The sequence below is a fragment of the Bombyx mandarina genome, chromosome 13 (genome assembly GCF_030267445.1).
Source record: "Bombyx mandarina strain Sakado chromosome 13, ASM3026744v2".
NCBI lineage: Eukaryota > Metazoa > Arthropoda > Insecta > Lepidoptera > Bombycidae > Bombyx > Bombyx mandarina.
In genome coordinates, this window is record NC_143220.1 from 2,066,493 (window position 1) to 2,085,558 (window position 19,066).

Consider the following 19,066-nt stretch of genomic DNA (forward strand, 5'->3'; position numbering starts at 1 on the left):
GGGTTCGCCGAGAACGATGACCAGTGCTTGAGGTAACCACCTAAAAGCATCGTTAGTGGATCGGGAGGATTCGAAATGACGTGTTTTGGGCAACGTCGACTGCTTTCCATTCTGTCCGCAGGATCGGGAATGTAGTTACCGGCGGCTACGATGAGAGGGTTCTCGTGACATGCCGCTTTGCCGAAGTGGCGCATCGATGCCGACTGTAGATACTTACTGATGGACTCTAAGTCCAGGTCATCATGGAGGTCAACGTTCTCGACGAACCACGCGGCTCCGACGGCTATCCTGCAAAAACGGGATTGAATAACTTGGAGTTCGCAGTTCGTTTCCCGAAATCGTTTTTATAACGTATCATTTGGCTTTCGAATGAACCCCCTCTCCACGGCGTTTTGCGTGTGCTATGAAATATCCATTTTCAAACGAGGTTGTGACGTTGGCAGAACTGATGTCCATGAGCGACAGTGACCACTTACCCTCGGGTGAGTCATACATACATCTATTGAATGCGATATCTATACATACATATTTTGAATGCGACTGAATACCTGGTTTTTACTTTCTATTTAAAGGTAATAAAAATAAATATGTTTAATATTTTTTCTTGAAATGGCAGTTTCATTGGCTTAAATGTGGAAACAGTATCCAAAATAACATACTGATCTCTTTAGTTCTGATAAAACATGTGTTATTATCGGAGATTCTCTCATCCCTGGTGTTGTTAATCAAGTTCATGAAACGTAAATCCTTCAAGACGGGAGGAGGGATAGAGGAACGATCTACGACCGCATTCGGTCCGTTTCCCGCGCTCAGTGCCTCGCTTGTCGCTATCAGCGAACGGGCTAGTGTATACGCGAAAAATACGATCGAGATTTGGGCAAAGTCCTGTTAAAAATCATTCATAATAACATTAACGACTCACAAATTAACATTTCCATTAATTGTAAAAAGCCCAGTGCTCAGTCAATGCAATTGTGATTTTGGTGAAAGTGAACTTTCTAAAGAATGTAATTATTGAGATGTGGACCTCAGTGAATACTCGACGGCCTACATGAATATAAGGGCTGGGGTACGTAAAGGCTTAAAAAAAATATATAAAACTACAATTATTTACTTACATAGTAATATTTAATTCATAAAATAAAAATTGAACAAAACATGAAATGTATATTTTATGAATTGCATTGCTCATATTTAAAAAAAATTAAACACTAACTACATACGTTATATTTAAAGTTAAAATATTGAGGAGAAAATTAATGGACATTTTTTTAAGTCATTGGACTGTGGTTCGCAGCCGTAACTAATTGATGAACGGCGGACACCGCGGCGGCGGCAATGAGAAACAAAAAATGTATACGTCTGGGACCAAACAGCAACTCTGACACTGTTTAAAATTTATAAACAATCAAAGGTTTCTCTAATAAAGTTATGTAGCAAGATAGAAAAAAATTAATGACTATGTCCCAAGAGTTCTTGAATTTTGATGTTTATTTTTATTTTTTTATTGCTTAGATGGGTGGACGAGCTCACAGCCCACCTGGTGTTAAGTGGTTACTGGAGCCCATAGACATTTACAATGTAAATGCACCACCCACCTTGAGATATAAGTTCTAAGTTCTCAGTATAGTGACAACGGCTGCTACACCCTTCAAGCCGAAACGCATTACTGCTTCACGGCAGAAATAGGCGGGGTGATGGTACCTACCTGTGCGGACACACACGAGGTCACACCACCAAAATTATGTTCATAATTTTTTTATTTTTTCAACAGGTAATGCAAGGAGACATAACAAAGTTATGTGTGCTAGTCGCTACACTGGCACTGGGCAAAGTATGGGGCGGGGGGTTGTGTGAGCGGGGGCGTAGCTTTTGGGACCAGAAGAACCAGACCTGCACCCCGTGCACGCACTGTGACCCAACCCTGCGCCTCGTTGTCAAATACCCATGTGAAGTGTACCGGGATACCATCTGCCAGTCCATCTACGAACTAGGGATATGGCCCTTCGAAAGCGCTCAGGGTGATACTAAAGACAATGACGTCAGTGATGACGAATACTACGAGTACACGGATTATGATAGTGAAGTGAGTAAAGATAGCGATGGTGAAGTGACGTGGGACCTACAGACTACCAGTTTGACCCTGGCCGCGAGTGGATGTGTCGTTTTCTTTCTCGTGGTGCTAGTAATGTCACTGTACCATGCCAAGCAATGGAAGGTAATAAAACGGGCGCTTAAATCAGGTAGGGGTGCAAATCATATATTATGAATTTTTTATTTTTTTTATTATAGGCAGACGAGCATACGGCCCACCTGATGGTGAGTGGTTGCCGTCGCCCATGGACTTCAGGAATGCGAGGGGCAGAGCCAAGCTGCTGCCTACCGTTGAGTACTCTGTATTTACTGGATTTATCACTGTGCAATAATACTACTTCTACTTTGTCCTTCTGCGATAGAAAACTCTATATTATTAATTAATTTAATATAGGTATGATCAAGAGTATTCGCGAACTAAGCGTTGAGACCATCGATGTGGTAATATATCGATGGTTGAGACGCTTAAAAACACACTTAAAAAAATCGTCACTATATGTGGAGAATTTTGATGATTTTTTACATCGGTGTGGATGAAACCTTCATAGTTAATCATATAGAAAAGAACATCGAAAAGCACATTTATCTAGGGTTTCTATTATTATTTCAATTTTTTTATAACACAGCAAGAGCGACGCACCATTTTGTTATCCCTATTTTATCAATGTAAAAATTTCATAAAATGAATGTGAGATAACTGCTTCCATTGAGCATCTTACGAACCCAAACTACATATTAAGCCTCCCTTAGAAACGTTCCGACAGCTTTTAAATGTTTCCACTCCCGGCTGAACCCTCGAACTCACCTTGGTGAACTGTAAAGGCAATCAATAACAATAACAAACAACAGAAATCCCCCAAAACATTTGAATAAACATAATGAAAATTTCCGGAATAGCATGTTATTATACAGCACTTCGCTGGGCATTTAAAATTAACATTATTTTTTCTCACCCCCATAACGATTCTCATCATTAACGCCCCCACAACCGGTGTAGGGAGTCCAACACTCATATAAATATTAGCCTATCCATTAAGTACATGTATTTTCGACATGTATAGCAAGTTTCAAGTCAATCGGATGCATGGTTCAGTAGTTATAACGGAATATCCGTAAACACCACTGTAGATTTATATATTAGTAGGTATAGATATAAACAGCCAAACTATCTGACAATTGCAGTTCCTATAACTTTTTTAACGATTTTCTCAAATATTTCTACTTGAATTTTCACGCACTTGTTTTTTTTTTTTCGTTTCTCCATTAAATAGATGAAATGCCCACAATTCCTTTTTTTCGTAGTTCACTTACCAAAACTAAGTACCTATACAAACAATAATTATTTCCAATAAAAAATAAATAAATAAGACTAAATGACTTTGTGGAGGTGAATTAAGATACACTATATTGTTCGTCATTTCCAAATAACATTGTGTGACAGCGTAAGTATAATGTAAGGAACCATCCAAAAGTAATAAAATGAGCTTAAACAACAAAAATGATATCCGAGATGGTCGTCGATACACATCGTTGTTGAGCCAGCGGAGTAAATAAGTAATAAAAAATATTCAGTGAATGATAGTATAAATTTGTTCAGAAAGATGTTTATGTAATGGCTGCCATACGAACCGAGATATGGACAAAATTTTCAAATCATTAATTTTTTGCCACTTACTACGGAACCTTGAAAAAAGGGGATAGTTGAAACGAAATAGGCACTGAACATATACCAATATGTAAAAAGAATAATTCGCGCACTGTTAACATGTTCAACGGAGCATAAATTATAGTTTATTTATTCAGGACTAACGATTCGATCATTCGACCTCGAAGTGGTGGCATTTTTTATTATCCAGACATGGGTTACGCTTGACGAATATCAACAACAATGTACTCAGATAGTATTTTTAGTTTTTAAGAGAGTATGTAGGTATACATTACATTTTTACACGCATCTAGTATTTCTCAGATCGGTTTGCTTTTTAATTTTTAATTACTAATAGATAAACAGTTATACGGCTAACTTGATAAAATGGCTGACAGTCTGCCTACAATTGGTACTAAATAAATAATTAAATAAAATAACAGAATCCGAGGAGCTAATTTCGGTCTAACTTAAAATAAGTAGGTAGTCTATAAAAATGACCTCATTCCAAAATTTTGATAGTTAGAAAATAAGAATCAATCTCCAAACACGATATACTAGAAGTGCTAAAACTATTGGTTTTTGTCCCGGTTCATTGTTAAAATGAGATGAAGGTATCATTTTTATTTGCTTCACGAGGTGTATGATCTTCTCGTTCAAGAAACGATGGTATTTGCAAACACTCGAGAGACTTCCGCCCCGCATGTTCAATGATTTGGAAAGCTTGCGAATATCAATAAGCTAAAATAACAAATTTATCATCGGTCGAGTTCAAATGACCGACTTATCTTTAACTTTCTTACACACCTTTTTTCGCCGGTATATTAAATCGACGGGTCCTCACTCCATTTTCTGTACTATAGCGTTGTCTGTAGGAATCCAACGAAACACCGTCACCTTTATAAGTGCCTCTTCCACAAGGACGTCACGAGTGACGGATAGCGTTAGCTCTCATAAGTTAACACAACCGCAAGGCTGATGGGCCATAAAATTTACTGGCGATGGAGCCGGGCTTATTTATTATGCCCGTGGCTCGGCGGCAGCGGATCGGTGTGGATGTATAAGTGTGCTTAGTGCGAGTTTTTTAACGTTCTCGATAGAGTATAAGTTAACCCAATTTTGTATGCAGTTGGAACAGCACCCCTAACGGCAAACGTAGTCAAACGATCCCATTCCATACAAATATGAGCTAACTTTTACGCTATCGAGAACACTACCCGTCGCTTGAGACGAAGGGCTCGACGAGCGAATTAACCCATAGACACAGCCCACTAAGTTTCTCGCCGGATCTTCTCAGTGGGTCGCGTTTCCGATCCGGTGGTAGATTCTGCGAAGCTCTGCTCTTGCTAGGGTCAGTGTTAGCAACACTCCGGTTTGAGCCCCGTGAGCTCACCTACACACGTTAGGGCGAAGCTGAAATAGCCTCTCAAGGCTATCAGCATAGCTAGGGAAAAAAAAGAGAGCGTTAAAAAACTCGCACTAAGCACATCGAGCTCTCTTTCTCAGTCCGCCACTTCCTTCGGCGAGATGGTGTAATCGCAGAAGTGGAGTGTAACTGTTAACGACCCATCGCTGTCGCGCATCTTAATCAAATACTACCTGTGCGACGATAGTACTACTCTTGTGTCCTTTGTTGTGTCCATGTCGTAGCCATGTTAGGTGTCTCGGCAACAACGTTGAATTCTATTAAATAAAAAAAGAAGCAAGTACCTAAATATATGCCGTGACAACGAAAAATTTCGTACTCAAAATAAACGTTGATTGTTAAAAATCAAAACATTTTTATTTATTTCCTTCAAATCTTTTTTAATTTCTCGACCCTGTTAAGGTGGTAGGACCTCTTGTGAGTCCGCACGGATAGGTACCACCACCCCACCTATATCTGCCGTGAAGCAATAATGCGTTTCGGTTTGAAGAGTAGAGCAGCCGTTGTAACTATACTTGAGACCTTATGTTGAGATATAAGTTCTAAGGTGTGTTTACGTTATAGATGTCTATGGGCTCTAGTAACCGCTTAACATCAGGTGGGCTGTGAGCTCGTTCACCCATCTAAGCAATAAAAAAAATCGACGACCGCTCTTATAAAAAATATAAATACGTATAACAAAATTATGTGGATGTTGCTGTGTCTGTTTTATGTATTTGATCCATAACCTGTAACGATTCCATCGAAAATAACCAGAAAAAAATACAGTTAGCTAATTGAAATGTACAATATGTATGTGAAACCTTTCTTGAAGTCGATAAATCTCAGTGGAAGAAACAGACCTCATTTCAACAACGAACGAGCACGCACTCCGTGTAAACAATACGAGTTTGTTTGAACATGTGCACTACTAATTTAGACCGGCGTAGCGGACCGCCCGCGTAACAATAGCTAACGGTTTTTCTGTTGCATACATCTACACCAAAATTAGAACCAGAACAATGTAACAGATTCGCTGCTTTATTAAGAAATTTTGAATTTGGTTTTTATGGTACCTTTTACTGGTGGTAGGACCTCTTGTGAGTCCGCACGGGTAAGTACCACCATCCTGCCTATTTCTGCCGTGAAGTAGACCTTAGAACTTATGTCACAAGGTGGGTGGCGCATTTACGTTGTAGATGACTATGGGCTCCAGTAACCACTTAACACCAGGTGGGCTGTGAGCTCGTCCACCCATGTAAACAATAAAAAAAAAACCCCCGAAAAAGATTCACGAAAGGATACATACTGTATAATATTTAGTACCAGCGGTACGTACCTACAGAGAAAAGTAATATAAAAAATCAGATGTAGCTAGATGCTGACATCCCCTAAAAATGATTCTACTACACGATGCCGCCAACATCGGTCACAAAAATAGTGCTTATGAAGCTCTTATCCATGTTTTTTTTAATATTTCCAGATGTTCAAGACCTCACTGCTAAGCTAAAACTCATGGAGTCCGGTGGAGACGTGCCTGCGGAACCCGTAGTTACTACTGATCATCACTTATACTGCAATATTCACTTAGGAAAAGAAGCTCTGCTTGGTGAGTTCACACAATCACCTCCAAACTACCTTTTTTAAAATTATATATACAAATTAACGTTTATGTATGCGGTGCCTGTTCCAAGGTGTTTGTTTGTTGACGTTTTATTTCTTATTAAAAATTTAAAAACAAAATATACAAATTTTATCAAAAATAAAACTGAATTCAACGAAATAAGACGAAGATTTCATCAACGTAGTCCAGTAAATTAAATATGAATTATCAAGGATAACTCAAAAATGGACCAGAAGCACCAGAATTGAAATCAAATATTAATCAGAATTGGTTCACATAGAAAAACAGATCTGAGGTAACATCTCATTTTTTGACCTCCGTTATGAAGGTATTTCGTCAAGCAGAATCTCAAATGAAAGTCCTGGCTGTGTCATGACGCTTTTTTTTCCCTTTGGCGACCTAAAAGGGTCTCCGATAAAGTTATATTTACGCAGACTGTATCTTGGACTGGCCTGGAGTATTCTCACGTTCAGTTCGACTGGCGCCACGCCAGTGTAGTTTTATAAATCTGTCGCGTGGGCGTCAGTGTTCGTGTCGTCTGGTGTGGGCACTTCAAATAATATTTATATTGGTATCTCCTCGAGGTCAACCCGTTATGTTAGTTATCTTAAATATTATATCTTATACCTTTAAACGAGTATCTTATACCTTTAATATATAATCTGAATCTCGGAAACGGCTCCAACGATTTTCATAAAATTTTGTATATAGTAACCGGCAAACATCTTGAGCAAATGACCTTGACTGCGCAGAACCGAATTTTAGATCACTTTGGTGGTGAGGGTGAGGCGCGACGGCAGGGGAAATCGTATCGAGCGCGTTATTGGTAGATCAGTCGAACCTTGCGTCCCGCACCGCGCCCTCACTCCGCTTGCTCCCAAAAGTACGCTTGCGTACAGCGGAAAGTTATTATATTATTAAAGTCTATCGTTATTAATCGTTAAGTTATTTGTTATAATTACTTGTGGACTTTTTTGCCATTGCTATTTGTTGAGTGTTTGTTGATTTTTTATAAAACATACACTATGCCGCGACAAACCGGTGTAGTATTCAAAAGAAAGGGTAGAAAAATGGTGTACGACGTATATTGCTTCATTATAAAACAGGGGAAGAATGATATGGAAAAATTAAAACAGACTTCGGAAGTAACAAAACCATCAGTGAGGACTGTTAGGTGCATTATTAAGGAAGCTAAAGGCTCTGGCTTGCTCGCCGTGTTTCGGACTCCGGGTAAGAAAAGATCAGGGAAGAAGAAAGTTACCGGAATGGATAGTTTCGTTCAATCTGTAATAAAAAGATGTAATCATAATAACTACATAACAAGCAGCGAAACTCCGTACCGTAGAAAGGCTTCGAAAATTTTAAAGAAGATATAAATTTTAATGGCTCGGAATGAAGCTTACGACGTATTATGAAAGAGCTTTAGATGGAAAAAAGAACAGAAAATAATGGGAAGCTGGTAATTGAAAAAAGTAACATTCGATTACTACGAATCGAATATCTTCAAAAAATAATTAATTATAGACAAAAAAGAAGACCGAATCGACCGAGTTGTAAACTACACCGATGAGCCCTATGTCGACTAATCACGATGATAGCGACTCGGGTGATGAAAACAGTGATGATGATGATGGTCAAGATTATGATAACGAAAAAAAAAATACAAATACCAGCTTCGCTTCAACTGAACCAAGACCTGGCAACAGCTCTAGTTTTGACTTAATAGAAGGAATATCTATTTTACCGCAAGATTAAATTATTACAATTATTAACCTACATTTTTGTTGATGTTCTAATAAATATACAAAAAAATACATATGTTGATTTTAATAATTTAATTGCATTATGACGCAGAGTAAATAATGTTTTTGCACGTGAGTGTACCATGCGCAAACTTACCCCCACTACGTCAACAAATGCTCAAGAAGTTTGCCGGCTATTATACAAGGGATTTCGGGGGCGATAAATCGATCTAGCTACGATTTATTTTCAGAAAATATTGTTTTATTCGTGTTTTCAATAATCAACTCTTCCCGACATCTATTGGCGAATAATAATACTATTTTTCTTAATTGAGGGCAACTAACCGCTTTAAAGACCGCAACAAGATGGCGCTATCAAAAAAGAAAAAAAACGGTCATCATCTAGTTTTTCTAATGCGTGGTGATGCGCGACGCTTATTGCATTCGGAAACTGTCGCCTCACTGACGATCTTCATTAAGTACGTTTCAATAACGTTCCATGGCCGCAGATGCGTTGGGTTCATCAATCGAGGTCGTGGATTCCATCACGCACGCGTGCTCAATGTCGATCAAATTTTAATGGGCTGTCGATAGTTTGTTCATAGGTAGACACAGTTGAACAGAAACTATTGTAAAATGATGTCGCAATCGCCTAGAGCACTTTCCAAAATGGCCACAGAATACTTGCAATTGTGTTAAATATATGTTTAATACACGTAGCGTCTCTAATACGAAGTTATGTAGGTACCTATCAAACTATTGTGATGGTTGTTGCTATTTGTTAAAAAAAGACCGAAATCATCTTCGTATAAAATATATTATGTGTTATAAATAACTTATGACCAAATGTCGCATAAACATTTGTAAGACGAATCATATAAATCTAATATATTCACAGACACACGCGTGTTCACCTTATAACAGTGGAACTAAAATGAGTAAAAACCACATAAAATGATTAAGAATTGATTTATACATTATTTAATTTTATAAACCTATACCTAACTAATTTTATGTAAAGTGAAATGTAAATCCTACTAACCTGCTTTCGTATTTTAAAGATTCGTCGGTCAGAATCATTAGCCAGTAAATAGCATTCAATCTTAAAGCCATTGTTAGAAAGTCGTGTCTTGCCGCTGTTGATAGGTGTGTATCCAGCACGTGTGTTGATTACAGGTTGTTTGTAATGCAGGCTTGTCGCCGCGACGATGCTTCCGCCCGTGAGCTTCACTCGTGCCGCTTGGAAGGTCCTCGCTTCCGGCTGCTATCGATTTTCGACAAACACCAATATTTGTTGATAAATAGCTGTTCTTCGTTTTCATATTACTCGTATATTTTACATTTTAACATACCGACAAAAACACGAAAACAACAATACAACTTTATACCTAAATCGGGCCAGCTCTAATGCTTTTTTACGTCATCATAATAATATAACAACAAATCTTTGCCTATGTATTTTTCTGAGGCACCGGTACCGTCAATCTGATGAAAACAGGTACAGCGTTATTTTTCAACTTTCCTTGTTTTTTTAATAAATGAATAAATGTGAATTTAAAATTTGATACTCACAATTAAGTAAGTAATCAAAACATACCAATCATTACTTAGTAGCGCTCTTTTCAAAGTCAAGTCCACGTATGCGGCAGTTAATTATTTTCATTCTTTAAAATCGATAAAACCGCTACTGCGTAAAGGGTTTTTGTGGCTTTATTAACCGGGCAGTTGTTTGTGTGTTAGGGTTATTGGGACATACCTTTTTTTTAATGAGTGATCACTGGTGGCCCAGTGACCATTCCAGTTTCACCAGGAGGAGGTGGGATTTGCTAACAGCTACCCGAGCGCCTCCGAACGAGACCTAACAACTCAAGAGCAGCTGCTTCGCGAATGAATCTACCACCGGATCGAAATCGGAATTGAAACCCGCTGAGAAGATCCAGCGAGAAACTCAGCGGGCTGATGCATGAGTTACTCTTTGTCGAGTTCGACGAGTACGGTTACCGGGTGTGCCATTCTGTCGCACTAAAATGTTATCGTGGTCGTCCAGATGAAAATATGACACTAAAAATGTGGCCAGTTTCGAAGTTTCGACTTTTAATCGCATGCAAGTGTACAATACATATACCTGAATGTATGAGCAACGTTTTAAAATAAAATCCTGAACCGAGTCATAATAATTGATGTAATTATGTAAATGACGAAAGCTAAAAAGGCTTTGTCGACACACAACGCTTAAAGTAAATTAAAAAAAAACAAAGCCACTCCAAGGTTGCGTGAGCCGGCATTGTGCAATGAACTCGAAGATTTTATTATTCCGTGGGTGCACTCCCTTCGTGGGATAAATAATATCAAACGTGTGGTCTTTATTCATAAGAATTGCGCTGTATCGTTTTCAATGTAAACAACGTGTATAACGATGAAATAGTTAAAAAAATACGTGTTAAGTATTTTCAAGGCTGTTAATATTGTTACAAGCAAACATTTTCTAAAAATTTAATTGCAAATATATATTTTAGTGATTCGATCAATATAAATAAATACATTAGCAATTTAATTACAATCAAATATACATATAAATTCCGTTGTTAAAATGCACTTCATATTACTGTCACGTCTCATGCACTCGTGAGAGAGGAATAATATTGAAGACGTAGAGATACTTGTCTTATTGAACAGCAAACAATTCAAAATTCAAGTCATAGTGTTTTGTAAGCCTGGAAACCTTGATCATATTTCACATTCTAACGATTTAGAACATTTCTATTTGTAGATTAGGTAAACATGTACAATATCATAGTAATAGTATAAAATGGAAATAGAATTTCAAACATACATGTTTACTAAGATAAAGGAAACTGACGCTGATTTAATTTATCGTTTCCTTGTTTTGAAATGTTGTTATGAAATCTAAAGTTCGACGTCAAGACTGCTCCCATAAACGTTTTCATTATATATCTATACTAATATTATAAAGAGGAAAGATTTGTTTGTTTGTTTGTATTGCATAGGCTCCGAAACTACGAACCAATTTGAAAAATTCTTTCACTGTTTGGAAGCTACACTATCCCTGAGTAACATAGGCTATAATCTTTTTTGAAAAATTAGGGATCCTTACTAAAACTTTTAGTTAGTTAATTACCTAAAATATTCTTTACATCACGTGCGCTGCGAAAACTATTTATGATAGAATAAAATAATGTACGACTTTGTAGAACACGTTCTTATTAACAAAAAGTGTCGCGACAGCACATGGCTAACTACTATACCTAGTCAGGTCATAAGTATTTTCACACAGTAAAAACTTTTCTTTTAGAATGCTGGCCACAAAAAAGTTTATTGAATTCGAATTTCGAATTGTTCATGAAAATAAAAATGTATACTTTTAGAATTTTACTCATTTTTAAATATGGAGTGGACGCTTAAAGAAGACCGTGTTGCAGTTATTGCGTTGCATCGTTGCGGTTACGCGCCAATTCAAATTTTTAACATACTGAAAAATTTGAATATAAATTGTCGCCGTCTACGAAGCCTCGAACAACGGGACCTGTCCCTCTTGTGGCTGCGCGTAGATCACGGGGGTCGTACCCGAGTCTACGCGTGCCTGTACAGGTCCCACAGCAGTGATGCAGGTTCAGCTCTGATAGAGCATGTGCAAGAGGGGACTAACCGCGTGCTTGAGCAGTACCCATCTGCGGAGGTGGTGGTTCTTGGAGACTTTAACGCTCACCACCAAGAGTGGTTGGGGTCCAGAACCACTCCCGGGTCGGGCTGCCTACGATTTCGCCTTGGCCTACGGCCTCTCCCAGCTGGTGACACAGCCCACCCGTGTCCCAGATATTGAGGGGCACGAGCCTTCTCTGTTGGACCTTCTGCTGACCACCGATCCAGCCGGATACAGTGTGGTGGTCGACGCTCCACTTGGATCGTCTGATCACTGCCTTATCCGTGCTGCCACACCACTCTCTCGTCCTAGTCGTCGAACGACGACCAGGTATCGAAGAGTTTGGCAGTATTTGTCAGCAGATTGGGATGGATTGCGTGAGTTTTACGCATCCTACCCATGGGGGCGGTTCTGCTTTTCCTCTGCTGATCCTGACGTCTGTGCGGACCGTCTTAAAGACGTGGTGCTCCAGGGGATGGAATTGTTTATCCCCTCCTCTGAAGTGCCCGTTGGGGGTCGCAGCAGACCCTGGTATAACAATGCCAGCAGGGATGCTGCACACCTCAAGCGGTCCGCATACGTTGCATGGGATGATCCTAGGAGACGTCGGGATCCTAACATCTCAGAGGAAAGGCGGAAATATAACGCCGCTTCCAGGTCCTACAAGAAGGTTATTGCCAGGGCGAAATCGGAGCACGTTGCTAGAATTGGCGAGCGACTGAAGAGCTATCCCTCTGGGAGCCGTGTTTTTTGGTCGCTCGCCAAAGCTGCAGAAGGTAACTTTTGCAGGTCTACACTCCCACCACTACGCAAGTCCGATGACAGTCTGGCCCATAGTGCGAAAGAGAAGGCTGACCTTCTGGTCAAACTCTTCGCCTCGAACTCGACTGTGGACGACGGGGGTGCCACACCACCGAACATCCTCCGGTGTGATAGTTCCCTGCCGGAGATCTGCTTTACACAGTGTGCAGTCAGGCGGGAACTCCGACTCCTGGACGTCCATAAGTCGAGCGGGCCAGACGGCATCCCTGCAGTGGTTCTGAAAACGTGCGCCCCTGAAATGACGCCTGTGCTAACGCGTTTGTATCGCCTCTCTCATTGCACTAACAGGGTTCCGTCTTCATGGAAGACTGCCCACGTGCACCCTATCCCCAAGAAGGGTGACCGGTCGGACCCATCGAGCTATAGGCCTATCGCGATAACTTCCTTGCTTTCCAAGGTGATGGAGCGAATAATTAATATACAACTCCTGAAGTATCTGGAGGATCGCCAGCTGATCAGTGACCGACAGTACGGTTTCCGTCACGGTCGCTCAGCTGGCGATCTTCTTGTATACCTTACTCACAGGTGGGCTGAAGCCTTGGAGAGCAAGGGCGAGGCTCTTGCTGTGAGCCTTGATATCGCGAAGGCCTTCGACAGGGTCTGGCATAGGGCACTTCTGTCGAAGCTACCATCTTACGGAATCCCCGAGGGTCTCTGCAAGTGGATCGCTAGCTTTTTGGATGGGCGGAGCATCACGGTCGTCGTAGATGGTGACTGTTCTGATACCATGACCATTAACGCTGGCGTTCCACAAGGTTCGGTGCTCTCCCCCACGCTTTTCATCCTGTATATCAATGACATGCTGTCTATTGATGGCATGCATTGCTATGCGGATGACAGCACGGGGGATGCGCGATATATCGGCCATCAGAGTCTCTCTCGGAGCGTGGTGCAAGAGAGACGATCAAAACTTGTGTCTGAAGTGGAGAACTCTCTGGGGCGAGTCTCCAAATGGGGTGAATTGAACTTGGTTCAATTCAACCCGTTAAAGACACAAGTTTGCGTGTTCACTGCGAAGAAGGACCCCTTTGTCATGGCGCCGCAATTCCAAGGAGTATCCCTGCAACCTTCCGAGAGTATTGGGATACTTGGGGTCGACATTTCGAGCGATGTCCAGTTTCGGAGTCATTTGGAAGATAAAGCCAAGTTGGCGTCCAAAATGCTGGGAGTCCTCAACAGAGCGAAGCGGTACTTCACGCCTGAACAAAGGCTTTTGCTTTATAAAGCACAAGTCCGGCCTCGCGTGGAGCACTGCTCCCATCTCTGGGCCGGGGCTCCCAAATACCAGCTTCTTCCATTTGACTCCATACAGAGGAGGGCCGTTCGGATTGTCGATAATCCCGGTCTCACGGATCGTTTGGAACCTCTGGATCTGCGGAGGGACTTCGGTTCCCTCTGTATTTTGTACCGTATGTTCCATGGGGAGTGCTCTGAGGAATTGTTCGAGATGATACCGGCATCTCGTTTTTACCATCGCACCTCCCGCCACCGGAGTAGAGTTCATCCATACTACCTGGAGCCACTGCGGTCATCCACAGTGCGTTTCCAGAGGTCTTTTTTGCCACGTACCATCCGGCTTTGGAATGAGCTCCCCTCCACGGTGTTTCCCGAGCGCTATGACATGTCCTTCTTCAAACGAGGCTTGTGGAGAGTATTAAGCGGTAGGCTGCGGCTTGGCTCTGCCCCTGGCATTGCTGAAGTCCATGGGCGACGGTAACCACTCACCATCAGGTGGGCCGTATGCTCGTCTGCCTACAAGGGCAATAAAAAATAAAAATAAAAAAAAGATATATATATAACCAAAAGATTCGTTTATCGTACCATCAAACGATACAATGAAGACTCTAGTGTAGATGACAGGTCAAGAAGTGGTCGCCCTCGGTCTGTTAGGACTCCAGCAGTGATAAAAGCTGTGAAGGCGCGAATTCAAAGAAATCCCAAACGTAAGCAGAAACTGTTGGCCCTTCAGATGGGGTTAAGCAGAACCACGGTGAAAAGGGTGTTAAATGAAGACTTAGGGCTTCGGGCATATCGAAGAAAAACAGGACATCGTTTGAATGCTCGTCTAATGGACCTGAGACTGAAGAGATGCCGCGCTTTGTTGAAGCGGTACGCGGGAAAAAATCTCTGGAAATTCTTTTTTCGGATGAAAAAATTTTTACCGTAGAAGAGAGCTACAACAAACAAAATGATATGGTGTACGCACACAGTAGTGAAAAAGCGAGCAACCGTATTCCGTGTGTCCAACGAGGTCATTTTCCATTCTCGCTCATGGTATGGTTGGGAGTTTCTTATTGGGGCTTAACAGAGGTACATTTTTGTGAGAAAGGTGTAAAAACGAATGCAGTTGTGTATCAAAATACAGTCCTGACGAACCTTGTGGAACCTGTTTCTCATACCATGTTCAATAACAGGCACTAGGTATTCCAACAAGATTCGGCGCCAGTTCATAGAGCGAAGAGCACACAAGACTGGCTGGCGGCGCGTGAAATCGACTTCATCCGACACGAAGACTGGCCCTCCTCCAGTTCAAATTTGAATCCGTTAGATTACAAGATATGGCAACACTTGGAGGAAAAGGCGTGCTCAAAGCCTTATTCCAATTTGGAGTCACTCAAGACATCCTTGAATAAGGCAGCCGCCGATATTGACATGGACCTCGTTCGTGCTGCGATAGACGACTGGCCGCGCAGATTGAAGGCCTGTATTCAAAATCACGGAGGTCATTTTGAATAAACTTTAGTGTCATAAGAATCTATGTTTTGTTAAGTTCATTTTGGTATATGAATGGTTACATAATGAATAAACTTGTTTCAATTATTTTACATTAAACATGTGACAGTATTTATGACCTGACTAGGTAGTTATGCCGCAATAAGTGTTATTTTATTTAATAAATAAAACAGCGTCAAATATCGTTGAAATTTTTGTTAAAGACCCCAGCGAAGCCGGAGCAGGCCACTATCAGCTATAAAGTAAGAAGAAAGAGTTTTTAATGAAAGAAGGGAAAATGGGATCATAAAAAAATGAGATATAATTATAAACGGATGTAGGGTAAGCAAGCGTGACGCCAGAGGCCCGGTTGAGCTCGGCCTCATTTCTCTCAGCGCCAGGAAACGAGCCGAAAGCTTCCTTTCACGCCGTGTTTGCGCTGTCAATAATAGATTCCATCCACACTGTCTATCGATCCAACCCATAAAATATATAAAGAGCGGTCGCTGACGTGCGTCGTTAGACTAAAATAAACACAAAACTCCAACATATGAAATCCTAATGTACCTATGCGGTATAAACTTTCCATAGGGCGTTGTACCATCAAGCATGGGAACAAGACAACAATATCAGGGTCGTGTCCTGCATTGTGAATTTGCGAATGCGTTTCCTTTTCCACTGGCGACTCCGGAAGTGTTCAAAAGCCCTTTATGGTTTCGTTCTTTAGCATGCAGAGAAACGGCCGATGTCAATAACACAAAGAGTGTTTAAAAATATTCCTAATATACCTACTTTAATTTGCGAAGCACGTCTTGACGGCACGCACGCTTTACTGATGGTATATTGTGTGCCCGCGTAGATCGGTATCACCGTTCTGCCTGATCTGCCGTGAAGCAGTAATGCGACCTGCTTCCTTTAAAACTTCTATTGAAGCCCGCATTTTTTTTATTGCTTAGATGAGTGGGCGAGCTCACAGCCCACCTGGTGTTAAGTGGTTACTGGAGCCCATAGACATCCACAACGTAAATGCGCCACGCACCTTGAGATATAAGTTCTAAGGTCTCAGTATAGTTACAACGGCTGCCCCACCCTTCGAACCGAAACGCATTACTACTTCACGGCTGAAATAGGCAGGGAGGTGGTACCTACCCGTGCGGACTCACAAGAGGTCCTACCACCAGTGAAAACTACACTAGTGTCTATGAGCGTCGCTAAACCCTCAACACAAAGTACGCCGCGAACTGGTCTACGCATAATCTAAGGGTGACGCACAATATAGGTACAAGGACTTTCCTATGCCCTTTTTTTTCATGACATTGCTGAAACGTGCTAAATTTCTCAGTTATATTCAAATGCATAAGATCTATTTTAAAGTGAAAGAACAGTTCTGGTTTTAAACTCTTATAATTCCTTAGGTGTTTCTGACCAGTTAGCTTCCACTGTGCTCATAAGTTCTCATTAGTAACAAGTCTTTGGTCGTATTCTAAACATTTTGAATGAGAGTTCTCGAGACAGGAGGTTTATCCTTCTTCCATATCAATTTATTATTTCTGAAACATCATGTTATCCTGCGTTTACACATTTTGATAATAGGATTCCATTTAGTAATGGAATCCTATTATCAAAATGGTACTTGGTATGAAATAGAAGCGTTGAGCTATAGTTAGCTCAACGCTTCTATTTCATACCAAGTAATGTTTCACCCATAAACAAATATGCACTTTTCATCTGGTCTGTCCTAAATGACACACCAAAGAAAACATATACTTTTACATATATAAAAAATTAAAAGCAGTGTGGTGTCTTAAGCATATTAATTAGTCAATGCGTACCTATAGGTATTCGAATTGTTATATGAATGATGTTAGGGAAATGAATAACGGCAGGCTGGCGCGAAGCCCTCCTTGCAAAAAGCAGTTACCAGAACCAAGGCTAACGTGAATGTACATCAGTTGTACCTACGGAACGCCTTCTTCGAGGCAAAATAGACAAAATGGTAAACCTTATCCATACAATACTACTAATACTCCTATCCTTATCAATACCCCGTGTATATACCAAATACCATTATTAGTACATATTTACAAAAAAATATGTATGTATCTATTTCCTATAAGTATAGACAAAATATATAGTATACATTTTGAAAATGGATTATAAATAGATTTACACTAGGTACCGATTTAAATCTACTTAAATGTAGTTATAATTCTCTGTAACGACAGCTTCAATAAATTTCCTTCATGAAAGGTAAACGCTTGAGTTACATTAAATTTTATTCACGTAAATAACACTCGAAGGAACTGATTCGATAACCAAATAGTTCAGCGTAACTTGACTTCGTTCCAAAAACAGGAAATAATTTTTTTATTTCAATTACATGGTTTTTACACATAAATCTACAATATAAAGCAAAAAAATATTCATCCCTAAAGAACACTGTCCTCCCTTTATCGCGCTACAAATATCTCAGAGCGACAGACATACTAAATGTCAAAATATGATTTATTGTATTTATTTCGCGCACCGCCAAAAACCACTTCATTCTCGATTCATATTTAAATTGTTTATCTCGCACACTATAGACACAGTGAATCTAGCCAGACGCCGAAGGTTAAATAAAGACGGAATAGAATATCATAGTTGCACTGAGTTAGAAGCTTCCTGGAAATGCTGGTTGAACAATTTCTCGCATGTTCCACGTACGTACCTCCTCCTCGCTAACATTAGAAACTGTTTATTTTAAATCAAGAACTAAAACGTTTACTTTAAACAAATTTTATTACTACATACCTACTCAAATGTTTTGATTTAATTTTTTATATTATCAAATGCTTCATTAATCTAATTTTGTATAGGTACCTACCATAAAGTAGAAAAATTTTGCAATTTGTACAAAATAGATTAGCGGCTGGAACACGGGGTGCTCGGAATGCTAAACACGTGCACGTGCCGTAAATTCAAACATGGACGCCACAAAACCGCAATTAGCATGAACGCAAAATAAATGTACACATAAATTTTATATAAAAGCTTATTGTGCATAATACGAGTAATTGCGAATTCATGCGGGCTCTAATATTGAATAATAACGGAAGTTTTTGTTGTTACAGGTACAACACCAACCAAAAAAGGCACGGGCAACGTGTACACACAAGAGAAGCATCCGTCTTGATTAAATACCACCGAATCAACTAATTTAGTTAACTGTACATACAAATCGCAGTCAACATGTAAAATTATTTTATTTTTGTAAAATGACCTCGCATATGAAGCACAAAACAAAACTATATTTTCATATACAAATTTTATCTTATTAGAATTGTTTTTTTTTTCGAAATCTATACCTTCGAATTCATAA

The 19,066-nt window shown here is 40.1% G+C and overlaps 1 protein-coding gene across 1 annotated transcript; it reads left to right on the top strand.

Moving 5' to 3' along the window:
* Positions 1 to 769: 769 nt before the first annotated feature.
* Positions 770 to 19,027, top strand: wgn (Tumor necrosis factor receptor superfamily member wengen). The gene is made up of 4 exons (XM_028182237.2): positions 770 to 1,069; positions 1,775 to 2,243; positions 6,628 to 6,753; positions 18,819 to 19,027. Exons 1-4 carry the CDS (start codon positions 1,052 to 1,054, stop codon positions 18,878 to 18,880), a joined length of 675 nt encoding a protein of 224 aa, XP_028038038.2. The 5' UTR covers positions 770 to 1,051; the 3' UTR covers positions 18,881 to 19,027.
* The last annotated feature ends 39 nt before the right edge of the window (positions 19,028 to 19,066 follow it).

Coding starts and splice junctions, on each gene's coding strand:
- wgn (XM_028182237.2), top strand. Junction 2,244..6,627: donor AAAACGGGCGCTTAAATCAG/GTAGGGGTGCAA, acceptor TAATATTTCCAG/ATGTTCAAGACCTCACTGCT. Junction 6,754..18,818: donor AGGAAAAGAAGCTCTGCTTG/GTGAGTTCACAC, acceptor TTGTTGTTACAG/GTACAACACCAACCAAAAAA.